This window comes from Cyprinus carpio, chromosome B14, assembly GCF_018340385.1.
Source record: "Cyprinus carpio isolate SPL01 chromosome B14, ASM1834038v1, whole genome shotgun sequence".
NCBI lineage: Eukaryota > Metazoa > Chordata > Actinopteri > Cypriniformes > Cyprinidae > Cyprinus > Cyprinus carpio.
The window spans coordinates 8,193,908-8,220,582 of NC_056610.1; the positions used below are offsets into that span (position 1 = coordinate 8,193,908).

At 35.7% G+C, this 26,675-nt stretch overlaps 2 protein-coding genes across 2 annotated transcripts in view; one reads left to right on the forward strand and one right to left on the reverse strand.

Annotated features, from left to right (window-relative positions):
- Window positions 1–26,675, reverse strand: part of LOC109069606 (dedicator of cytokinesis protein 2-like) — a 98,911-nt gene that overhangs the window by 33,389 nt on the left and 38,847 nt on the right. Inside the window, 2 exon segments of the mRNA XM_042737720.1 lie at window positions 15,907–16,002; window positions 23,219–23,361. Coding sequence (XP_042593654.1) covers window positions 15,907–16,002; window positions 23,219–23,361 — 239 coding nt within the window.
- On the forward strand, window positions 1,662–13,903 carry LOC122139605. Its single transcript, XM_042737934.1, has 3 exons — window positions 1,662–3,204; window positions 6,713–6,787; window positions 13,012–13,903. Exons 1-3 carry the CDS (start codon window positions 1,859–1,861, stop codon window positions 13,178–13,180), a joined length of 1,590 nt encoding a protein of 529 aa, XP_042593868.1. The 5' UTR covers window positions 1,662–1,858; the 3' UTR covers window positions 13,181–13,903.

A 26,675-nucleotide genomic window follows, 5' to 3' on the forward strand; every position in this document is an offset into this window, starting at 1 on the left:
ATTAATTAATGAATTATTTCATTCATACATAGTGTTTAAACTCTGGCCTGTTTTGTTCCCCATTCGTAGAAAGTGCAAGTAACACACACACACACGCAGTGTTTGGGTCAGAGGAGACGTGCAGCTTTGAGACTGTCTCATAAAAGAAAAGAAGCTTAACAGAGAACAAGATATGAACTACAAGACACACAGAGAGCTTATCAAAGAGCAAAAGAAAGGAGGGAGAACACTTAAGACGAGGAGGAGATTACAGAGGAATAAAGTGATAATAATAGGCCCTTCCGGAAGAGAACCAGCGAGAGAGAGCGAAACTTTAATCAGCTGCATGTGACATATGGGGGATTTTGTTAACCCTCATTAATATTCGTAATAGTCGTGTTGGGTTATTGGAGTCTCTGAGCATAAAATGAACATGAACTTTAAGAATGTCTCTCTGGTTTCTCCTGTTGACTAGCATTCTTGATTAGAGACACACCACACATGTGAGAAAAGTAACCCGGTTCTGTGGTGCTACTAACTATTTAAAAGTTTAGCTGTTTTCAGAAAAACAAGTATCAAGTTGCTCCTTCCAACCAGTATCATTATAAAACATGTTTGTGTCACATATTGCACACACAGCTTTACAATCATATGTAGTCAGTCAATATATAAATAAAAACATATTTTCATAAATATTTATAAATAATTATATAAATAAATGCATGCAATAGATCACTAATTTAATGAGTACATTAGCAAATAAAATAAATATACTACTTTTAAAATCAATTAAATGCATACATTTATGAATTGTTTGAAAATTAAAATACAGTTTCCTAACTGGATCATTTATTTATTATGTGCATTTCTTTCTTTCTCTTTCTTTTTTTCTTCCATTCTTATAAATAAATATAATGCGCACTCAGTAATTTTTTGCTTGACTTGCACTAGATCAAATGACCTCGACATAGAAGACTGCATGGACGCATGTCTACTCAAAAACTATATTTACATTTTCCAAATGTAAAAATAAATTATTCACAGTTGGCCATGATTTATTTATTTTGCGTAGAAAAAAATCCAATAACAGAAAAAGATCAATTGAATAGTGCTATACAGTCTACATGATTTTAAATCTTTTTTTAAATTACTTTTCACTTCTTTGTGTAAAAAACTTTTTATAATGAGAGTAAAAATACTGAGTGCACCTTGATCCTCGCTTGCTTTTTCACAAGATAATACTACTCTGAATGAAATCATCAGATAAACAGCCTCTTAAATGGCTTTAATGCAATTAGCTACTTTTTTGTTAGTGGCAGATCAAGAGTGCAGCTTTAAAGGGACATTTAAAGGGACAGTTTCATGAAAATGAAAATTCTCTCATCATTTACTCACCCTTAAGTTATTACAACCCTGAGTTTCTTTCTTCTGTTGAGCACAAAAAAGACACTTTGAAGAGTGTTGGTAACTAAACAGTTGACTGTAGACAATGACTTCATTAGTACTTTTTTCTATACTGTGTACTGTAAGTCAATGGCTACCGTCAACTGTTTGGATACCAGCATCCTTTAAAATATATTCCTTTGTGGGTGAACTATCCATTTAATGACTTTAAATTATGAGTAGCACATACAATGTCTAATATCTTTTACACACATATTTCTTCTTTCTCAGACAGGCAAACAATGAATTTGAAGACTCTGACACTGGATTGATGGCAAGACGAATGTGAAAATGGATTACTGACCGATGCGATCACTTCTAATGCTGTGGAATTCAACCAAGGAATAGTCATCTTTGTTTTAGATAGTATGCTTATAAACGAAGGCCACATCCCCTCCAGCTCCTCCTCAGGGGGCTGAGCCAATCAGCAGAGGTCATGGGCCGACGGGCAGCAGACACGTCCAATGCAGTGCCGGCACTGGAGGTGCCTCTAGCTGGTGGTCGGGCTGTCCTGTCTCAGAAATGGGGCCCTTTGTGCAGCGTTGGTGTCCAAACGTCACCGGGTCTCCGCTCACTTCCGTCATTGAAGAAGAGGACTCAAACAGTCAGTACGGCCAATGGACCGACTGCCGAAACCATGTCGCTAGACCGGATGAGGCGTTGTGAAGTCAACGGAAGGCATGTCGTCAAGGCAGCATCCAGGAACCATGTGGCACAGGACAAAACGTCCCAGGAGAGCGAGGTGTACTGTCAAATCAAAGCCAATCCAAACCAATCTGGGCAAAGAGGGAGTTTAAAAAGAACCCCTCGGTACGTTAATGGAAGTATTGTTGCGCCTGAGGTGGTGGGAGGAGTTTGTAGCGAAGGGGCGGAGTCTGAGGAAGCAAGGCGGCAGAGTCAAACAATGACACGTGAATGTAGGCGAGGTCAGTCACTGAAAGGGGAGGCAGTCAGGCCAGCCACTGGCTTGTACAACACAACCCCTCGCCCATGTCGCATGATGACATCATCTCCCAGACTTTGCGGCAGTTGTGGGCGAAGACAGTCTCAAGCCCCGCCCTGCATGGCGCCTGCTTGTCGCAAACGAGCCGCCAGTCAGGTTCAAGCAAGCATGACGCTTCCGACGCCGCCGAGGAAAAGCTGTTCGCCTCGCTTGCAGAAAAGAAACTCAACAGTTGGACAGCCAACGTATGTGCAAATTCCCAATCACACTACGCAAAACGCATGCTCCACCCCTTCACAATCCAACAAAAAAGATGCGAAAACAGAGTCATCGACGCAGTTTGAAAGACCCAATAATGGCTCGACGACGCACAAAACGCAACACACGCAAACACGTGTCAAAACAGAATCAACCGCACAACATGCATCACAAGATGCAAAGGACAAGTGTGCAACTACGCAAACGCACAAATCTGCCACGTCCAAACCGATTGGCTGTGAGTCCCAAGCCACGCCCACTCCTCCACCCAAGAAAGACTTGAAACCAATACAGGTCAAATGTAAGCCAGCACCTCCAGAGCTTCTGATTGGCTCAGGGGTGGAGCCTAAACCTCAAACCCTGCCCCCTCCTCCATCAGAACCTAAAACTGAGACTGAAACGGACTCTAAAGACATCCACCCTCCTCCAACAGACGATATCCCACAATGCAACGGTGCACCTGGTGTTCTACATGGACTGCTGCAGAATGTAGAAGAAAACCTGCTGTATAATCAGGAAAAGATCAAAGTTCTTCTCAATGTCATTCAGGATCTGGAGAGGAACAAAGCAATGAGTGAAGGGTGAGTGAGAGTGAGAGATTAAGGCTCCGGAGTTCATGAAAGCGTGTTTGATTTGTGATTCCACACTTCCATCATCCCATAATTCCCCTGGTAACTGAATGCATCCTGCGGCAACACCTCGGGAATCTCGATCATCAATGGGACATCGACCCCCTACCGCTCCCCAAACTCTCTCTCTCTCCTTCTCATTTGATGTCTTACTTTCTGTCTCATCTTCACTCTACACCCTCCTAACACATTTACACCCCCTTTCTCTTAAAGGGGTCATCGGATGCTGCATGCACTTTTTGTTGTTTGAACTGAAATGTGTGTTGGCAGTGTGTGTACACAACCACCCTATAATGGTAAAAATCCACCCAGTGTTGTTGTTTTTTTTTTTTTTACATTTATGCAATTAGCAGACGCTTTTATCCAAAGCGACTTACAATGCATTCAGGCTATACATTTATAATTTTTTTTTTCTTCAGTTTGTGTTCCCTGGGAATTGAACCCACAACCTTTTGCGCTGCTGACGCAATGCTCTACCACTGAGCCACAGGAACACAGTCATTTTTATATATCTACTAAAATCTTTACCCCTTTCTCAAATCGAGCTGATCTCAGATGCCTGTCTTTGTGACATCACACAGACAGGCCCCTCCCATGATTGTTTGATTGACAGTATGTTTTCAGCACAGACTGGACTGGTCTCTTACCTTAGACCCACTCTGGGGTTGCACAGACTAATCGACTAGTCGACTTCACTGCTCTGAAATGACGCTTTAAGCTTGATGTCGACTAGTCGGCTGGTCCTATAGAGGGCGCAACAGGATAATAAATCTTTGAAGGGACTTCCACATTAACACTCCGTTTCCAAACAGTTAAAATGACAAATAAATGTATACTCCCAAAGCTCCACAAGACGTGCGATTATATTACTGGATGCTCGAAATTGAATGGGAGAATGCACATTCTAAACAGCTTATTGTAAAGGTAAGTTTATCGCTGTTCTAATCTAATGCGCTACTGCACTGTAACACACACACATAAGCTACAGACGGTAGCTCGTACGTCACACGCAGATCGCGCGTGCACAGAATCATTCAGCATGGAAATGTACTGTCGCTGCTGTTCTGTGATTTCCCAATAAAATAGCTTAGAAACTGAAAAGTTCAAGCATTTATTTCTTATTAACAAAATCTCACAGCGTCACTACTACTAGAGAGACGCTGGCATGTAGATTTAATTCACACACGCAATCGCTCTCACTAATGCATTCATATAAATGTAATTTTTACTGTGCTACTTTATCAATATCTGATTTAGAACGAGCAGAAATCTGTGAGAAATAAAATGACCCAAAGGCAAAAGAACTGCTAAAAATGAGCTGTTATAGGAGCAATAGCCACGTGGGCAGCGCTGTGTCATATGCCATAGCTGTGCACAAGGGGTTTGTCACATCTCCAGACTTATTTGTTCATTAATGGTGTCATCAGCGACTAGTCGACTTCGACTCGACTTTCATCACATAAAAGTCGACTTTAAAAAAATCAGAAGTCGTTCAACCCCCTAATATAGACAAAAATAACTCATAAGCAATTGAGGTGTTTTGTTGTTGGATGTAATAATGAACATAGCAGTCGTTATTTACTCCCAACATCTGAGCTGCTGAAGACGCAGTAGATGACATTTGTTTCTGAAGGGAATGCACCGATCCCCGAGCTACCTAAATGCGTTTATGTTCGCGCGAATTATTCATGATCCAGTCTCACCTACAGAAGAAGTGAGGAAAAGTTATTTTAGTGATTCTTTGCAAATCGACTTTCCTAATAATGTGCTAATTAGCAAGTGTCCCGATAAATACGGCTAAAGTAAACAGTCTCTCTGAGAGCAGCTCAGAAGAGAGGGGCGGGGTCAGCAGAGCTCATTAACATTTAAAGGAAAATACTACAAAATGGCTTGCTCTGAAAAGAGCTGTTTTTGGCAGATTAGAAAAGGTGTATTTTACACTAACATTGAGAAATTTGAACCAAACTATGTAACAGACTTTTCATTAAGACCCTAAAGAATCATATCAACTTGTGGAAAATGGGGATCCGATGACCCATTTAATCTCTTAAGAGTTTCCCTCTCTTTTTTCTCCTTCATCCACACACACACGGTTTCATCAGAACTCTGCTTTGACTCAAACCTCTGATCTGTCAAGATCGATCAGGTAAGTGACTGTGTTGTATGTGCTCATTTTCATTACATATTCAAAGACATTCAATAGAGGTCTGTATGCCTGTGGGATTCCCGCTGGCCTTGATTTTATTTGGTGCGACACAGGACTAAATTTCTGAGTTGTAGAAAAACAAAGTTTCTATATGCAGATTAAGTTTCAAGAGTTTTTTTGCATTACAAAATAGGACTGGAACAACATTCCAGCACTTTCAATTCATTGAAAAAAAAAAAAAAAAAAAAAAAAACACTCAATCGGAAAAAACTGTTATGTATTCAAATAGTTAGACATGCTAAAACACAGAATTTGGTAACAATAAAATATATAAATAATATGGTGAGAAAAAATAAAACATTTCATAGGGCCCTAAACATGATCTTTTTGTTAAACTTTTGATACATTAATGTGAATTGTTTATACTATTAAAAAAAGAGTTGAGAAAAATTAAATGGAAAAAAAAACTTATTTTTTTATTAAAGTGGAAATCAGTTTAGTAAATGATAAACTTGACTGTTTGCTACTTTAAAGGGATAGTATTTGTGTTGTTTATTATTTATTTTTATGTATACTATTTAATTTTGTGAAATTACTTGCCTGTCAGTTGAGTTTGTGGCAAAACCTTTTGCAGTGTTTACATGTTTTTTATACCTGCATAAAATCTATTAAAATAGATGTTTAATTTCATAAAGTAGAATTTGATTTCATCTCGTGGGATAAGTGTCTCGTCACACCCCTAATATATGTGCTGTCAAACGATTAATCGCGATTAATCGCATCCAAGATATAATTTTTTGTTTACACAGTATATTTGTGTGTACTGTGTATATTTATTATGTATATATAAATACACACCCAGGCATGTATACATTTAAGAAAAATACATAATGTTTATATATTAAATATATTTATATATAATATGAATTATATTAATATAAATATAAATATTTTCTAAATATATACTGTATGTGTGTGTATTTATATATAATAAATATATACAGTACAAACAGATATATTATGTAAATAAATGTTTTCTTTATCCTTATATATATATATAAAATGTACATGAACTGGACTGAAGCTTAATATTAAAATCTTTAACAACTAAAACACAGGCTACAATAAGAGCATCTCTTGTGTCATTATTGAAAAGAAGAAACTCATTGTGGGTGGAAATGGGATGGAAAAGCACAGACCTCTAATTCAATGTTCTGTGTGTGAATCACATGCTTAAAGTGTGTGTGTGTGTGTGTGTGTGTGTGTGTGTGTGTGTGTGTGTGTGTCGGTCTTCATACTTTCTTGTTTTTTCAGGCGTTGTTCTTACAGAACAGGTCAGGACATCAACAACTGCTCAACCTGCCAGAAAACAGCCTGCATTATATACAGGTGAACATCACCCCAGCAGTCCACTTATGTCTATCATGTCACCTTTTAGCCTTTTATGACCATTTCCTCCCTGTCCAAGCCTTACAACAAGCTGATTCTGCTACTGTACTATATGCAAATGACCTCTGCTGTAAATGGCTAACCTTCACATTAACAACATATATGGTACGAGTACTCAGAACTGACACAAACATGCAAAACATATTAATCACATGACTTTTATCAACATCAAGCATTTCACACTTATCAAAGGCCAGCAACAACCACATGCAAAAATAACAAATTGGAGCCTTTTTCTTTTTTTTTTTTTTTTGGAGTGGCGTTTTTGCTATTATGTCGGTTATAGGCTGACAAAACCTCACTTTACACTGTGACTCTTCAGACTTTCAGCAACAGCGCTCAATGCTGCACAGAGCATTAGCGGGTGTCACAGAGGACATGCTGTGCTAAAAAACAGGTCGACAGTGACTGAATAGAGATATAAGAACACAGGAGTCTAAAAGCCATGTTAAAAATGCAACACTCGTGCAGAGAGATGCAATGCAACATCTGAGACATTCGTCTGATGCATGTACTGTACATAGTATAGATCAACTATAGTATGTTGAAGGCATGTAGTAGATTGTCTGTGACAGGTTTATCAGCAACATTTTGATCATGTTGATCATTTAGAGGCCTTATTTGTGTATCTGATACAGTAGGCTTCATAGGGTTAAAACTCTACTCAAAAGAGCAAGAAAATCCATTTTCCATGACCCATTTAAAATATTATAAATCGTGCGCAGAGCCACATCTGAGTTATGTGTCTTCTGGGGGGCAGAAACAGACATAAATTCACCAGGAGACCATGAGAATGATTTAAGAGTTGCATCAATATCCTACAGCAGATCAAAACATCCAAAGGCCAGCAGAGACATATGAGCATCTACTCTACTCAGAGGAAACAGATTGTTTCAGTCTTAATTGGTGTCTCTTACGAAGAAAACTCAGAAAATATGAGACATTTTTAAGTAGGCAGTTAAATAGTTGAGTGTGTGCTTTTGAAGATGTGTGATGTATTTATTAGAGTCAGCTGTTTGTATGTTTGTTATAATCAAGGGACAGTGAGCTCAAGCTCCCATTCAACTGTAATGAAGCCCTGAGGGACACACACACACAAACACACGTATCATAAAACCAGAGAAAACTGTGCACCTGTGCGATATCACTCCTGTCACACAAACACACACATATTCAGTCAGGGCTGTATGAAATTCCCTTGACTCTGTTATCTCTCTTCCTTTCTTTCCTGTTGGGATAAACAGGAAAATTATTCCCGTACTATGAAGAGCTAATCGCACACTAATACATGTTTCCAGCACTCACACTGAGGTAAAGCCTCGGGAATCAATTAAGAGAGATGGATTTCCTATTGAAGTTAAATCTCATGACAATACATTCGAGAAAAGCCAGGAACACACACACATATACAGAGGTTCTGTTCCAAATGCTTTCAAGCTGCATTGCTGTCTACATAGTCAACTTCCTTCTAAGGCAGCATCCTAACTGAGGTGACTGATTCAGAGCACACTAAACAGGCAGAAACTCTACAAATAGTGCTCATACAAATAGTGCTCCTTATATAAAATTTACAGTAGGCTTGACAAGTTCTTTAATCTGCTTAATCATACATGCATGCATTTATTTGTTCATACATTTGTGCATTTTATTATGCATACATATATTTGTATAAGCATCCATTCAGTTATATTCATTCATTTGCTTATGAGTTCTTGCATTCATTCATTCATGTGTTTATGCTTTCATTCATTCGTTTATGCGCTTATACATTCATTCATGCATTCATTCCTGTATTCATTTATTTGCTTATGCATTCATTCATGTGTTCGGTCATGCTTTGATGTGTTTGTTCATGCATTCAAGCATTCATTTATTAGTTTAAGCGTTCATGCATTCATGCATCCAATTATGCTTTTGTTTATGCATTTTTGCAATTGTGCATTCATTCATTAGTTTGTGTTCACACATTCATTCATGCATTCATTAATTTGATCGTCCATGCATATATTTGTTCATGCATGCATTCCTGTGTGGATGCATTTGTTAATGCGTTCATTCATTTGCTTGTGCATTCATGCATTCATTCATTAGGTTATGTGTTTATGCATTCATTCATTAATAGAGGGTGCATTAAAGCTAACATTTTAACCTTTATACTAGAGATAATGTTTCAAATTCAGAACAGTTTTTACTATACCAATATTTTTTAACAACACAACAACTCATCAATAACATAAAAAACAACTCTCATCACAAAAAAAATAAGCAACATCTGCTAACACCCTGCTCAAGGGTTCATAAAAATAAGATTGGTACCATAAAAAAAAAAAGTTGAAAACTTAGATTTTTGTAAAACCATTACATATAGAATGAAGCCTGAAATGTTAGCTTTAAAGCACCCTCTATAGTGGTCGAGAAAGAAGCATTTCTGCTTGTTCCGCTGTGTTGTTAAATTAGATTTGCGATTTAAATTTTATTGTACTGTGCACTACAGGGCCACCACCTCAAACACAAAACTTTATAATAAAATCACACTAGTAACTTTAAACAATGCATTTAAGACAAAGTAAAAAAACTCATTCTCACTTGTAGATCTCCTGACTGTTATCCAAAGCTGTTAGTTTTTCAGTGAAGATAGGTCAATATCCAAAACTGTTAGTCAAGATTATGCTTTAACATTCAAATTAGCACTAAAGTCAGGCAATTAAAGTTTCTTTAACTTATATACCACACTAAAAACTGTACTTTTTAGTCTTCTTTCATGAGTCATCAATATTTCTGTCTCATTTTCCAAGAAGAAGAAAAAAACTTCATTTAAATTGTGCAATTATGTATCTTTTAAAAATACCTTACCTTTTACAAAACTCTGGATTTCAAGCCGACTTTAAGACTCCAGAGCAAAAAAGCTAAATCTGTGCCAAAAAAAAAACACTTTCCATTGGGTTTGCGTTCACAGACGCAGTGTGATTTATAGCACTAGATTTCCTTTGACTCATGATTTCAGGAAGATAATATTGATGATTAAGATTTTCTCTGAAAGTGCAAACTCCAGCTTTGAGCTTTCTGACTGAGTGAACCCTCCTTCCTCAAAAGATCCGTTCATCACAAATTCTGCTTCCATACTTCTTTATCTCTCTCCTTCTCCCTGACTTGATGCCTCGTCCTCAAGGGATGAAGAAAATTTGAGATGGGCTTGGTTATATTGCTCTTTAAAAAACAGAAATGCACATTCTTCTTCAACATTTTCTTTGCCTGTGCAAAGCTCAGGTGGCTGCTCAGCAGTTACTAGCCCGAAACAAATGATCCTCTCAATTAATCATTTATGTCTTCAGCACAAATCTTATGTGACAAGTTTAATACTTAAGAGTTAAAGGTCTCACTAACACAGAGTTTGACCGATAATAATAGCAATGCAAGCACTACTGATGACAAAAACAGCATAATCAATTGCACTGCTAAAAAAAACAAACAAAAAAAAAAAACACCTCAATGAAGATGAATTTGCATGGTGTACTGATCATATACATGTGTATAGATGTGTCATCTGGATATGCAAATCAGAGACATCACCTAGCAATTTCTAGTGACAAATGATGCCCTCTGAAATGACAGCAACACTGAAAAACAGATTTACAGCCGGCAAAAGCTGTCGAGTATCAAATGCAATACAGAAATAACTAGATTTGCATTTCCTGGAGAAAACAGCAGTGCCTGCACAGCAACAAAAGGAGAGTTTGAGATTAAGGCTTTAGTTCTGCCTGTGAAATGCTGCATCACAGACGCTTTGCTGCTATTGTGACACTAAGCATCATGTTTAATGTCAACTGAGCAACAAATCTATAAGTGCAACTAAAGATGGTTGAACTACAGAAGCTTGTTTTCACCATGCTGATTTTTTATCTCACAATTTGGACTATTGTTACAATTCAAAAAAAAAAAAAAAAAAAGTCAGAATCTCAAGATATAAAGCCAAAAGACTGAAAGATGGCCAATAGTAATAATATAACGATTTAGAAAAGAAACGCAGTAGCACAATCCCTGTGGGACGGGTGTATTTTCCATACAGAGTCCTATAACAAGCTGTGGTTGAACACACTTTGTTTATCTCCGTCCGTCATTATGGGGTTTGTTAACCTTTAGTATTTCTCTGTCAGTCTGTATTAGTCTCTCATCCTTTTACCTCCATCTTTTGCTCATCACAGCCCCTCTTTTTTCTCTTTCTCTCAAACTCACTTAGTTGCTGGGAAATTGCAGGCAGGACTGTGGCTACACAGTAAATAGAGGGCATAACCCTCACACACACATTCTCATGCTGTTAGATTGCAGACTAGGTCAGAATTGGTCAGAATCTCTGTATGCTTCACCGCTGTGATAATAGTTCATGTCAGTGGCCTTGACTCCAGAAGTATTTGTCTCATTCATTTATGCACTTGGATTTTAAAAAGTCATTGTAAAGAGTTTTAATCCTTGACCCAAACAATCCAGCTCTGAGATAAAGCAAAATATTACAAACTATTATTTAAAAAAGAAAACGTATTTGAAAATTGCAAAGAAGACAAAGACTGTGTATTGAAACTCAAAAATAACCGTTAATGATGATTTTAAAGGTTTGTGTCAGCAAGAAATAAATATTTTTAGTCGGCAAGGATGCATCATCAAAAGTGAAAGAACATTATATTTCACCATATAATTTTTCTAGAACATTATATGGTGGATCTCTCTTAGGAATTGTGGGATTTTTTTTTTTTTTTTTAAAGTCCCAGAGCAGAAGCAGCTGAAATGATTTAACTCCAGAGCTCACAGTCGGTGTCTCTTGAAAGGTTTATGTATTATCATTAAAAATCAATCTTTCAATGGAATAAAATGAATGAGACTTTTACTTCCAGAATCCGACTGCTGTGCTGTGAAACTTGTAAGAAAGTGAGATGAATGACAAATTTATCAGAAGGAAATAGACAGCGAGAAACAGAAAGACAGAGTGAGAGTTTGAAGAATGTTTCTCTGTTTATGTGTCGGTTTGTCTTTAGTTTAGTTTGTTATTTTGACACGTCATATTGTCTTAATGTTCATTTCTATGTCCTAATGTATGATCTGCCAGAACAGATGATGAAAAGGGTGTTTTTGTTTTTCTTTCTTTCTTTCATTAGGCACATACTTTATTCACAAAAACAAGATATATATAAAAACAGTTGTAATTACTGCAAATTATACCTTAATAATACAACACCAATATTATCAAAAATTTCTATCTTGTTTCCCTATGTTTTAAAGTATCCTCTTTTTGCAAGTATACTATATTTTGCTACATTTATATTAATATTTTACATTATGACCTTAAAAGCAAGAAATTACATTCACAATGCATTTAACTTCTAAATTTTTTTTTTTTTTTACATTTTTCTCATAAAAAAAAAATATTATATATATATATATATATATATATATACACAGTATATATAAATTACTCATCCTCTGGCCATTCAAGATAAAGTTTAGTTTGTTTCTTCATTGGAACTTCTTTCTTCATTGGAGAATTTGTAGCATTCCATCACTTGCTCACCAATGGATCCTTTGCAGTGAATGGGTGCCGTCAGAATGAGAGTCCAAACAGCTGATATAAACATCACAATAATCCACAAGTAATTGACACCATTCCAGTCCAGTCATGTCTTGTGACTTAAAAAGTTGTGTTTGTAAGAAACAAATACATCGTTACAATGTTTTATGAATACTTTATCTATAATATTGCTTCTTCCAGTGAAAAAGTCATCTGGCCAGAATCATGAGGGAAATATGCACAGATGAAGCACAAAAACAGTCTAACACAGTTCCAAACAAACATTTTGGTGGATTTTGATGTGAGAGACAACAGGTGATTAACTTTTTCACTGAAGGAAGCGATACAATGGATTGGGGACTCAGCTGTTTGGACTCTCATTCTGATGGCACCCATTCACTGCAGAGGATCCATTGCTGAGCAAGTGATACAATGCTACATTTCTCCAAATCTGTTCTGATGAAGCAAGCAACTCATCTACATCTAGGATGGTCTGAAGGTGAGTACATTTTCAGCAAATTTCAATAATATGTGAATCTCTCAATGCATAACTGCTTTTTTAATTTTACAATAAATTTTTTCCTAATATCTATTTCTGTATTTCTAGTGTGGAGCACGACTTCCGTGTGCAGGAGGGACGATTTCAAAACATTCTGGAAGCCTTGGATGAAGCAGAGTACGATGTTCCCGCCCCTTGCCCAAAGCCCGCCCACATACGTCCTCGAACCAAAAGCCGCGTAAAGAAACTGCGAGAGAAGTGTTTCTGGTGGTTGTAGTGAACCACCGCAGCTTAGATTGCCACAGAAATTCATAATTAAGTTTATTTGCATTAATGGAAAATGCCACCAGCATCACCGTTGTGGTTATGATGTCGAAAAACCAAACTAATGGACGTATATGCTTCATAACACAGTCCAGGATAAAGGATTTGTTAAAAACATTACTATTACTGAACGGATTATGCTTTGAAATAACTGTTACATTGTGACAAACTTCTCAAAGCCACGGCTGAACCAAAAGAAGCTCATCTGACATCCTGAAAACTTGAGGACCATTTAAAACCCAAGGAGACCCACAAGACCTTGCATCTAACCAGTCAATAAATCCCCTTCATAGTGTCTGACAGAGGCAGAACGCAGTCGATATCTCTCTTTACGCTGATGGACGGAGTCTTATCCTGATGGAGATTCTCTGTCTCATCTCCTTGTCAACGTTCTCTGACCTTTGTGTGTGGATGGCTTTTGTCCCCGACTAATGAATGTCTAGCGCTCTGTTCCCAAACCTAGCGATCTGCCTACCTACACAGCATTTTAAGTAACCGGTAGTTGAGCTCCTCATGCGGAGCTAGCTTCAAATTAGGCCGTCTTATAAGATGCAATCACTCTGCATTGTCCTTAATGGAAAAATACAAGATCTTACACCTACTGCTTAAACAAATAGTTCACCCAAAAATGGAAATTTGCTTAAAATTAACTCATCATCAGGCCATTCAAGATGTAGATGAGTTTGTTTCTTCATTTGAACAGATTTGGAGAAATTCAGCATTACATCACCTGTTCACCAATAGATCCTCTGCAATGAATGGGTGCCGTCAGAATGAGAGTCCAAACTCTTAGCTGATAAATAATCCACAAGTAATTCACACCACTTCAGTCCATCAGTTAATGTCTTGTAAAGTGATTAAGATGTTTTTAACTTCAAACTGGTGCTTTTGACCAAAATACGAGTGCAGAATCCATAATAACACTTCCTCCAGTGAAATAGTCTGTCCAATGTCCTCTCACATTAAAATCTACACACATATTTGTTAACTGTTTTGGACAATTTTCACTTGAAAACTGTGCTTTCACTTGACAAGCCATTAATTGGTGGATTGGAGCGGTGTGGATTTCTTTTGTATTATTGTGATGTTTTTATCAGCTGTTTGGACTCTCATTCTGACGGCACCCATTCACTGCAGAGTATCCATTGGTGAGCAAGTGATATAAGGCTACATTTCTCCAAATCTGTTCTGATGAAGAAACAAACTCATCTACATCTTGGACAGCCTGAGGGTGAGTACATTTTCTGCAAATTTTAATTTTTAGTGTGAACTATTCCTTTAATAGAAATCAATCAGTTGGAAGCAATCACTCACTCTATTTCAGTAAGGATGCTGCCTATTTAGACAGTAGGCAGCTCACTAAGTGTTGAAACTGAGTTTAAATGTATTAAAGATTGAAGTACAGAATTCTAAATTTTAAAGTTCTAAAATTCTCAAGTTTCAATGTAATTCTAGAAGCAAAAACAAGAGAGAAAGTGTGACTAAAGTGGCTGTTCATACCAAACATTCCTGTATTACATTTGCGCCATATTTAGTTGTACATATGTACATGTACATAAACATGTATTTTTAAGATGCTGTGTCAAATTAAAAGAAGTTACATTTTTCAAAAACCATATCACATTTGGTTCCCTTGGGCCTTTTTCACATCTATGTGAATGGCCCCTATTGCTACATCCATGTCTCATCAAAATGACCATAATTACTAAATGAGACTCTACTCAGAATTATTCAGTTTCTCAGAATCAGAAATTATTCATATCTATGGCAACACTCAATGCTAAAATTACTGCAAATTGCTGCATAACACAAAAATGGCAGCATGTCCAGCTTTACTCACAATGAAAGAAAAAATAATGAATCACGATATTCATTTACCTCCATATCCTCAGTGAATGTGCATCGGGAAACTTAACAAAACAATAGTAAAGATAATATATGTCTAGAGGTACAGCAGCTGTTGTTTGCCTGTAATTAAAGCTGCTGCCAGTTTTAGCACAAGTTTTCATTCAATTGTGAGTTTCTGTCATGGGCAAGTTTTACTACTTGGAAACTGGTAGTTATGGAAATTTCACCATGCCATGAAAGTCCTATTAATGCAACATGGATGTAACCGCTAATTTCCCAACAAACACACAAGACTGAATTTAAAGTGTAAATGTTTGATGTTCTCACAGACATTGTAGCTTTAATGTTTAGCTTCATTATGATCAATGAATTCACTAACACTGACACATTTTTCTCTATCATTCACACCTTCTCACATACAGCTCAACACTTTTTGCTTCCTAGAGTACGAACACACACGCTGGTTCAAATGCACGTCTTCCACTCCGTATCTGTCCTGTATTCATTGTCCAGACTTAAAAATATACAGTATATACATATAAATATATAAAATAACAAATATCACAATCAATGTATTTTTATACGCAGATATTCTGATAGTCTAAGACTACATTTCCCACAGTGCACTTCTTCTTCTTTCTCCCTCCACTTGTTTGTAATTGAGATATTTAAGATGACATCAATAAAAGTGTGTATTTTAATGCAGTAAATGTTTCTGGTCTGGCCTTTGTTTGCATTGTTAACCAAGTATGAGCAATAATAATAGCGATGTTTGACTTTAAAGAGAGAAAAGGACAATGAAAAGAGATGATCTAGTGGTTTTAAACTCACAATGAGAGCGTGTTCTCGGCCCATCGTGATGACTGTGCGGTTTATTGTCCTCAGCAGAGACGACACAATGTCCTGAATGTGCTGAAATGTGTCTCCCTGGAAGAGAAAGAGACAAAACACTTGTTATTTGTATTCTAGCGCTGAACCTGCTGCATCCAAACGGTCAAAGATTTTCTCATTAAGTCGCCCAATTAAAACACAAAAACACACAATGACTCTCGGGTTTTCACCTAAGCATTCCCTGTTTATAAGCTACAAATATTAGATGAATAGCAGACACAATTTCTATTATCATAACCAGATATTTTTCATACAAATGAAAGTGAACCATGGCTGTTAGGTACGATTTTTAAGGTTTTCAGTAAATAGCTATTTAAATTTGAATTTCTTAAATAAACATAAAAGAAGATTTTGATCAAGTCATACAGCTCTTGGTCACTATTCTCTTTAATTTGCATAGAAAAGAGCAGCGTGATATGATGAGTTAATGCTTATAGAATTTCAGTTTTTTAGTTAACCATTCCTTAAATCTTGCAAATGAAGAGTGAAATGTGTGATTTTGTTTTAGTTGCAGGTCTGGTCTCTCTGGCTCCATCACATTAATTTATTGTTTAAATGTATTGATTAGACTGAAGAGATCTGGAACAGTGTGTGTGTGTGTGTGTGTGTGTGTGTGTGTGTGTGTGTGTGTGTGTGTGTGTGTGTGTGTGTGTGTGTGTGTGTGTGTGTGTGTGTGTGTGTGTGTGTGTGTGATGTCAACTAAAGGCCTTTAATTTATTTTTTTTTTTTTTAAATCAATTCTGATTTAGAAGAAAACCAATCTGGACCCAAAAGTCCTTTAAAGTCAATTTAAACCTTAATACATGTTCCTGGCCTTATCCCATACAATTCAGGATTTTACTCCAAAGACAGAAGATTTTTTTATCTATTAATAACCTTGAATTCAATTTTAATAAATTGCTAAATGCACTGGCATACCTAATGACATCACATCAAGTAAATAAATAAATAATCCAAATAGTTTTTAGTAAGTGATATTAAGATGAAATAAAATATATACATCAGATGAAAAACACTTTTAAAATTACTAAACTTAAATCTGAAAATAAATTATTTACAAACTAATTAAAAAAATATCACATAAACACATAACAAAATAACTAACGAAAACATTTACTAAAAGTGAAATAAAAAATATATAATATATTTTTTTAAAATAGATTTATAAAATATGTAAAGCATATTTATAATATATATATATAAAATAGATTTATAAAATATGTAAAGCATATTTATAATATATATATATATGTATATGGTGGTATTAGTCTTTCTTCTAATATATATATATATGTATATGGTGGTATTAGTCTTTCTTCTACTTCCTCCTCATGAGCGAGCAGGTTAGGTTTCTGAACAACCGACATCATTGATGTGCAAGCGTGGATGATGAAAACCCTTCATCACAACATCTTCTGCCTGTGTGTGAGAATCAGCCTACAGGAAAATGACCTGTGTGTGTGTGTGTGTGTGTGTGTGTTTACCACCCCCTCACTAATTTCATGACGCAGAGGTGGATAAAGTGAGGGATTGAGTGAGAGAGAAACATCTGTATATCTCTACACGGAGTATTTCATTTCATATTGTGTTTCTCAACGTCAACAGCTCTTCACTTGAGCTGCTGCCACAAACACACTCTCTCTCTCTCTCTCTCTATGGGTTTCTGTCTCTTCTTCTCTATCGTCATCTGTCTCATTCTTTCTCAGTGGTCAGTGGATGACGGCTTAATCAGGTACACCTATAATCCCTGTGAAGCCTGTGTGTGTGTGTTTGTGCGTGTGTGTGTGTGTGTGTGTGTGTGTGTGTGTGTGTGTGTGTGTGTGTGTTTGTGTGTGTTTGTGTGTGGACGCAGATAGTTGTGGTGCCTGTGGCCTGTCATAGAGTACAGTTTCCATTACTCTTTCTCTGTCCACAAAACTGCTCCATCATTGGTCTCACATCACACTCGAGAACCTTACGAAACCTGTAGAGAGCATGTCCAACTCATACTTCATTTTACCCCAGTATTTGGGGCAAATGTTGCCATCATTTAATGCAAAAGTCAGCAATAATTAAAAAATAAAGAAATAAATACTATTTTAAAGTTTATGCATTCAATAATTATTTTCATGACAATGTTTGCTCCAAATAATAATGTGTAAAAGCATTTAAATTCTGAAGAATTATTCAACATGGTAGTATTTGATGTGTTGAAGTTATGCTGATTTAAATAAACAGTCATTACAGTAATGAGAATCTAATGAAAATCAACAAAGGAATTATTTAAAATAGCAAACAAACTCAAAAGTAAAATGTTACTTTAAAGTAATGAAAGTTACAGCGCTGCTTGAAAGTTTGTGAACCCTTTAGAATTGTCTATATTTCTGCATAAATATGACCCAAAACATCATCAGATTTTCACACAAGTCCTGAAAGTAGGCAAAGAGAACACAATCAAACAAATGAGAAAAATATTTTCTATTTGCTGATCAGTCCTGCACAACATCTTGTAGGAGTTTTAGCCCCTCAGTACAGAACCACTTCAACTCTATGATGTTGGTGGGTTTCCTCATATGAACTGCTTGATTCAGGTCCTTCCACAACATTTCAGTTGGATTGAGGTCTTGAGGTCTGAACTTTGACTTGGCCATTCCAAAACATTAACTTTGTTCTTCTTATTAAGCCAATCTTTGGTTAAAAAAATAAAAAATAAAAAAAAAAAAATACTTATTGTTATTTTATAATGTCTTGTTTTCTTTTAGAATTTGCTGATATTATTCAGAGTTGCAAGTCGTCCTGGCCCAGATCCAGCAAAACCAGGCCAAACCATAAATGTTTCACAAATGGGATAAGTTTCTTATGCTGGAATGAGGTGTGTTCTTTTCTCCAAACATAACGCTTCTCATTATAAAAGAAGTTTTATTTTGATCTCATCTATTTACAGAACATTTCTCCAATAGCCCTCTGGCTTGTGCACATAATCTTTAGCAAGCTGCAGGCAGACAACGATTTTCTTTTTTTTTTGGAGAGCAGTGGCTTTCTCCTTGATTCTTTCTCCAGTGTTCTCCTGATGGTGGACTCGTGAACATTAACATCAGCCAATGTGAGAAAGGCCTTTATTTGCTTAGAGGTTACCCTGAGGTCATTTGCGACCTCGCGGACAAATACACGGCTTGCTTTTAGAGTGATTTTTGTTGGTGGAGCACTCCTGGGGAGAGTAACAGTGGTCTTGAATTTACTCCATTTGTACACAATCTGATGGTTTTGTAAGCTTTTCCAGCCTGATGAGCAACTCTTTTTCTCAGGTCCTCAGAGATCTCCTTTGTTCGTGCCATGATTCAGTTCCACAGACATGAACAGACTTTGATAGATCCCTGTTCTTTAAATAAAATAGTCATTCCACTGAATGAAAACACCTCTGAACAGATGGACTCTAATTTCACCCTTAAATTAACAGCTAATCCTAGAGATTCACATACTTTTGCCACTCACAGATATGTAATATTCAATAATTTCCCTGAATAAATAAATGAAAACGTATGTACAGTATTATCATCTCATTTGTTTAATTGGGTTTTGTTTGTCAACTTTCAGGACTTGCAAGAATCTGATGATCTTTTGGGTCATATTTTTGCAGAATAATAAAAAATTCTAAGCAGCATTATATATTAATATATATTTAATTATTGTTGGGATTGTTTACATTTCATATATTCTAGGGCTGTCAGTTGATTAAAAATTTTAATCTAATTAATTACATGATGTTTCCTTTAATTAATCGCAAAATAATTTTGACTGTGAAAATACCCACAAAAGATTATTTAAATCTATTTTTGTGTTAAATGAGAAAGTATTAAGCAGACATTACAAATTGTAACTTTGAAAAGAAATATCTTAGTTGATTCAACATAAAATGTATTACACATAAACATTTAGGCTGGCACGGACTAACATAAACTATGGGACATAGAAGATAATTTGAGAAACATCTCAGTATTTTTTGTTCATACAATGAAAGTCATTGGTAACCAAAACAGTTTTGTACCAACAGTCTTCAGAATACCTTCTTTTATGTAGGTTTGAAATGACATGAGGATGCGGATTCATTCAGAAACTAAACATCGCTGTGTTGCTCGGAGATGCACAACAATTCTGCTGTGGCTTTAAAGATAATATGTTCTTTGCTAAATTGAGCAAAAACACATAATATTGTGTTTAAAATATAACACAATATTAACTTCTTATTTACTGAACTTGTATAAAATCATATTTAAGCTAGTGATAGATCAGGACAATATCAGCACTCCTGTGATTGATATATTTCATTATATATATATATAGACAAAACTCAAAACTGCATTTTTTGCACCAATATATTGAATTTTATGGCATAACTGCATTCATGAAGATGTTGCCCTACATCATATTTGTCAACAGTCAAATATATGAAATGTAAGAAACTTGACGTACAGGTCTGGGGGCGGGGCCAGTGCATTGAAATATTTTAATCGTGTTATTTTTTCATAACTTATTCATTAAGTTAAAGCGTTAAACTGACAGCCCTAATATATTCATATATACTACCATTAAAGTGTGTCGTTTAAAGAAAATAATAATTTTATTCAGCAAGGATACAATAAATTGATCAAAAGTGACAAAGACTATTTGTTCTTCTACCATTATTTTAAATGTTAATAACATTTCAAAATATTACTGATTGTACTGTGTTTTTAATCAAATTAATGTAGCCTTGGTGAGCAGAAGAGATTGCTTTCAAAGATCTTACTGACCCCAAACTTCCAATGTCTTGTGTTTTTGAGTTTAAAATTTAATGTATATTCCAGCATGTATATTAGTTCGTTAGATTTAGTTCATTATATATTAGCAGGATTTTTATGGTTGCTCTTATCTTCAAACAGGTGTGTTTATCCGCATTTTAGAATGGCTCTAAACGCGGCTCAGAAGTCAAAATGGCACACTCAGGAATACCTAGACAGCTTATTTCCCATCCCATAATGTCTGTATGCAGCTCTACAAATACTCGCTCTCACAGATGTTCTCTCATCTATATTTTTAGAAGAATCGTTTGAGGTGAATAATGTTTTGAAGGCTCTCCGAGAGTTTAATTCAAACCGCAGCATGAAACATGCCCTGAGAGAGAGAACGAGTGCGAGCGTCTTCCTCACACTTCTCTCTCCATCACTGTTTGTTTGAACTGTGAAACGCTCTCTGAATCCTGTTAAAGGAGCAGACGAGAGTTCACGACCCCGTCACATCTTCATTCTGCTCTCTCTTCTGCACTCTATCATTCTCATCAGTTGCTCATCATCATATAATCAGACGGGTCTGACCCGCTCACCTCTCCACTAAAACACAAACAGCTCTTGAAGGACATGTACGGCTTCTATTCAAGTTAAAGATGAAATGTGATGTTAAAACTCCACGCTTATAATATTCAGAGTCAACTATATTTACAACATTCATGGGTAGACTTCCTGAAAAGTGACAACACTAAACATCGCTGACATTTCATTAGCATTTGTTGCATGACTGATTGATTACCCCTGAAAATAAAGGACGACATACACAGAGACAAATCAAACTGATGAATAACTAAAAGCCCATCTATAAGCAGACCCGTATTAGTTTTTTACATCTTAAGACAAAAAAAATATACACTATGTTGTATACTATATAATATAACATATAATGTATTCTCTCTCTCTCTATGTATGTATATATATATATATATATATAGATATATATATATATATATATATAGTATATATATTATATATAGTAATATTATTATAGTAATAGTAATATATATATAGATAATATATATATATATATATATATATATATATATTATATATATATATATATATATAGTATATTAGTGTTGTCACTAATTACTAGTTACTGTCACTATTAATTGCATCCACATAATATATCTGTGTGTACTGTGGTATATTTTTTTTTTGTACATATACAGTATATATATTGAAAATAATTGCATTTATTTACACGCATATATTTATATTCATATAATTTATATTACATATTAATATATTTAATATATAAACGTAACATTTTTCTTAAATATATACATGCATGGGTGTGTATTTATACATACATACATAATAAATACACAGTACACACACATATATTATGGAAACAAAAACTAATTAAAATATTAAAATAGTAAGAATAATTCTTAATTTAAAATTCTAAACATTTATTTATATACATTTAATTATATTTAATTATATAAAAATTTATATATTAATACATTTAAATTATAAAAAATTTTATATATTTATATAACAATTTATAAAATAAATTAAAACACACACACACACACACATTTTAAATTATTTAGCATTTTAAATGGATATAAAAATGTATATATCAAAACATATTACTAACGTTCTTAAAAATACAATTTAAACTATGTAAATTAAATTAAATTAATATTTTATAACCCCACAGGTTTCTACTGGAAGCGTATTAGTATACATATTTTTTTTCTGTAATAAACTTACTATTTTCTGTAATAAAGAACATTATGCCACAGATGCTATGAATAGATCTACACTTGTTTTGAACCCAGAAGTTTTCTTCAAGAGGAAGCAGCACTTGTGCTGATTTAAACACACACAAATACCAAAGACTGTTTTTGTGTGAGAGCAACAATTTAGGTTAAACAGGCAGTGCTGATAAACACACGGCAGTGTCCTGACCTCCTTCATTATCTCCCTCTGTCTCCGTTTTACCACTTTCTTTGGAAGTGGAAGTTCAGGAAGTTCAGTGTCTAAGCGCATCAGCGTTTGGAAAGTGAGATTAGAGCATCAGACTTCAAAGAACCGAGTGTAATCCGCCGCCATTTTAATAATTAAAAACCTGCTCAGATTTTACATCTAGGTGAGTGTGTGTGAGTGTGTTTGATTAGATGCATTTTTCAAATCATAATCATAATCCTCAAAAAAGTGGAAGATCTAAATCCTTAAAATCTCAAGAACTTCTAAATTCCCTATTAAAAAGTAAAAAAGAATATTTGATGTCAAACTATTAAACTCATGACGCATGATAACACAATACTCTAATCAGTATTTTATATCAATTTAAGTGTATCCATTTTAAATATGACTGAACTATTTTTAATCAATGGTTTTCACTATTGAATGAAACAAAATACAATTTCTCCAGAAATCCACTGATTGTGCAGTGATTGGCTGGTGTATTAGTGTGCTGCTCTCTGATTGGCTCTTACCACGTCGTTTCGGCTCAGCACCTCCAGGAATTTAATAATAATTTCTACTCTTTTACCATTCTCATCCTGAAGCCCGTCCCCCACCACGGCCAACGCCCCACTCAGCTCCCGGAGCATCATGGGTAACAGGATGTCACGGCAGTCTGGAGATGAAAACATTACATCAAGTAAATAACTCATAAAATGTTACACAAAAATTCTGGGGCTGTCAAATGATTAACAAAATTAATCACATCCAAATCAGGAAAGTTTTGTTTACATAATACATGGTGTAGAACTGTGTATATTTTTACATGTATAAGGATTACATCACACATGCATGTATATATTTAACTACAATAAGCAATTTATGTTTTACATATCAAATATATGTAATGTAATATAAAATATAAGAATATAAATATAACTTCATTATACATGTAAATATTTTCTAAATATATAATTTATGTGTGTGTCATTATATCTACATGACGCAATATACCCTTACACATACATATACTGTAAACAAAACTTTATTTTGGATGTGATTAATCGCAAAGGATTCATCAAAAAAAAAAAATACAATTAAACTCATAAAATGTTACACAAAAATTCTGAATACAAATCAGGATGGACATCGGGACATTGTGGAGAAAACAGCTGTTTGGCACATGCAAAGGATTCATCCACTCAAAAAACTACAAAAAGCAATTAACATATCAAACGTGTAAATGTAAATGATCATAAATTAAAATAACTTCATTTAGGTGTAAATATAAGAGCAGGTGAGTGTCTTGAGTGTCATGAGGTCTGTTTGACGCAGTGAGTTCAGTGTAACTGACTCTCACTCAAGCATCTTTTCTTCTGCCTCTTAAAATCAGCTCATTAAAAGCTCATTTAAACTCTGGCTCGTCACCAGCTGATTATCAACAAGGATCAATCTGATTTTGCTGAGAAAGTCAAAGTCAGAGAGAAAGATGAACTAAAGCAGAGCACAAATGTACCTTTCAAAAGAAAAAATAAATTATATGTAGTTGAAAAAGAAATTATATTCCAAGCTGAGATGTTACCGAATCCCAGGAATGACCTATATATATATATATATATATATATATATATATATATATATATATATATATATATATAAAAAAACCAAAAAATTATTTGTTTACCAGATTCATTGTATGCAGGTCAAAGAGACAAAGTCTATCCAGAATGCAGCACTTCATGTACAAATGCATCAGCGTTTGCCATTGACCTGATCTTCCCACACAAGCATTCCTCTAAACGCTGTCTCGCTCTCATTCTCTCTCTCAGAGCTCAAATGAGTCTCAGCAAGTGAGTTTCTCTCTCAAAAGAGCGCAATGCATCAAGAAAAGGCAGATACATAAATACAATGAGTTTCAAGCACCGTACATCAACAGGGTTCACAGAGAAACATTCAGAGCTGCTCATCACAGTGAACGGCCAGTTTAACGTACGCTTACAGTATTGTTGCACCTTCAGTCTGGTAAATAAACGACAATCATAAACGTCGGCACTAATGCTAATTACCGAGGCGAAGGGTAATTGGATTTGTCACACTTAATGTCCCTGTGAGATAAAGAGCGATGAGAGCGAGACTCCTCAGAGGAGAGATAAATGCGGCCCTCGGGGAGAAAGAGTGAATATTGAGTGATCTGAACTCATGAAGGCTTTGCTAGTGTCACTTTTTATAGAGTGTCCTGTTTCATCAGCAATATCACGGCCAAGAACAACAGGAAAATATGCCGTCAAGCATTTCCTCAAGGCCAAACTGACCCTTTCACCTCCTGGACAGAAGCAGCGCTCAGTGCATGTGTGTTTATCATTGTCATAATCCAAATTAAGCATTAAAACATGACAAACACACACAGCATCATGTGTACATGCGCATACTATAACATTTAGAGTGACCTACACATCCAGAGTTCACGCTCGCAGCGTTTTTCGGCTGAGCAGAAATGCTTTTACCTAAGAGGAAAAAACACTTACTCGACAGACTCTTTATTACTGTGGACTGATCCTGGCCTAGAGCCACGCTAGCGATGGCCAAAAGTGCTCCATCTATCACTTAGATGACTTCTACACATAATGCATTTTGACTGGAAATGAATAATGAAAAATGCGGCACATCAGTTACTCTTCTTAGAATAGTCTATTGTTTGTCTTAAACAGATCACTTTAACATCTGTTTCCTGTGAGGATTGGAAAGACTTGTTTATATGATAGTAAGATATTTTGAATGATATATCTTGGGTGATCGATTGAGACATGTCACAGTTTGCATGGTACTACCATGAGTTGCCAGCAGTGGTGGACAAAATGCACAAAAGAAATACACTCTGACTGAATCATCTGAATCAGTGATGTACAGAATCATAATGAATCAGTTAGTCCATTAACTGGATTGAGTGCTCGCTCTGAACAAAAGTCAAATTTTAATTTTAGTGAGTTGTTTCAACTGGTACTCGCTACTGAACAAATTAATTTGAATTTTTAGTGAGTTATTTTAACAGGAGACTCGCTCTGAACAAATCATTTGGATCAGTGAATTGTTAACTAGAGACTCACCATTAAATAGACATTTTAACAAGAGACTCGTCTCTGAAAAAATCATACTCGCTCTAAAAAAAAAATGCGATAATGTGGATATATCCGAATTAAGCATTTCAACTAGAGACTCGGCCCACCCTTTCAAATCATTTCAATCAGTGACAGTCCCTGTGTTTTCATTCAGAAGGGCTCAAATCCAGCATTATGACTTGAGCTCCAAGGATCTCCCTTCAAGGGGTTTACCCTTCAGAGTGAGAGCTTTGAAGGTTTGAAGGGTGTAGGGGACCAAACAACTGTTTCTTGAAGTGCCGTCATCGAATCATGCAAATCAGTAATCTGTTGTCTGGGATCATGGGAGCCCAAATCTGTCCATCAGTTGTACACTTTGAAATCCTTCATGACGAAGGGCCCTTTGAAGTGGTCTGTTTTCTGGGAACTTCGCTTTGGACCGACCCATTCAAAATGGTTGGCCATGATTCGTTCTGACAATCTCCAAAGTGGCCTTCGGAGGGCGATATAACCCATTTGGAACGCACCGAGTGAGTTGTTAACTGGAGGCTCCGTCTGATCAAATCAGTGAGTTGTTAACTGGAAACTTGCTCTGAATGCATCATTTGAATCAGTGAGTTGTTAACTGGAGACCCGCTCTGACCGAATCATCTGAATCAGTGAATTGTTAACTGGAGACTCGCTCTGAACGAATCATCTGAATCAGTGAGTTGTTAACAGGAGACTCGCTCTGGCCGGATCATTTGAATCAGTGAGTCTTAGTTGAATAGATAACTGACAGGTGAGTATGTGGTCCTTAGATACTCTTAGGACAGATCAGCATTCACTCAAAATGCATTGTTGTCACGTGTTTCTGCATCAGTTTTTAGCAATCAGATGTGACCATTTGATCAGA

What these genes read in the sequence shown, in the direction of transcription:
- LOC122139605 (XM_042737934.1), top strand. Translation starts at nt 1,859, where the DNA reads ATGGGCCGACGGGCAGCAGACACGTCCAATGCAGTGCCGGCACTGGAG. An exon ending in AACAAAGCAATGAGTGAAGG is followed by an intron (nt 3,205 to 6,712) that starts GTGAGTGAGAGT and finishes TTGTTTTTTCAG; the next exon opens with GCGTTGTTCTTACAGAACAG. An exon ending in ACAGCCTGCATTATATACAG is followed by an intron (nt 6,788 to 13,011) that starts GTGAACATCACC and finishes CTGTATTTCTAG; the next exon opens with TGTGGAGCACGACTTCCGTG.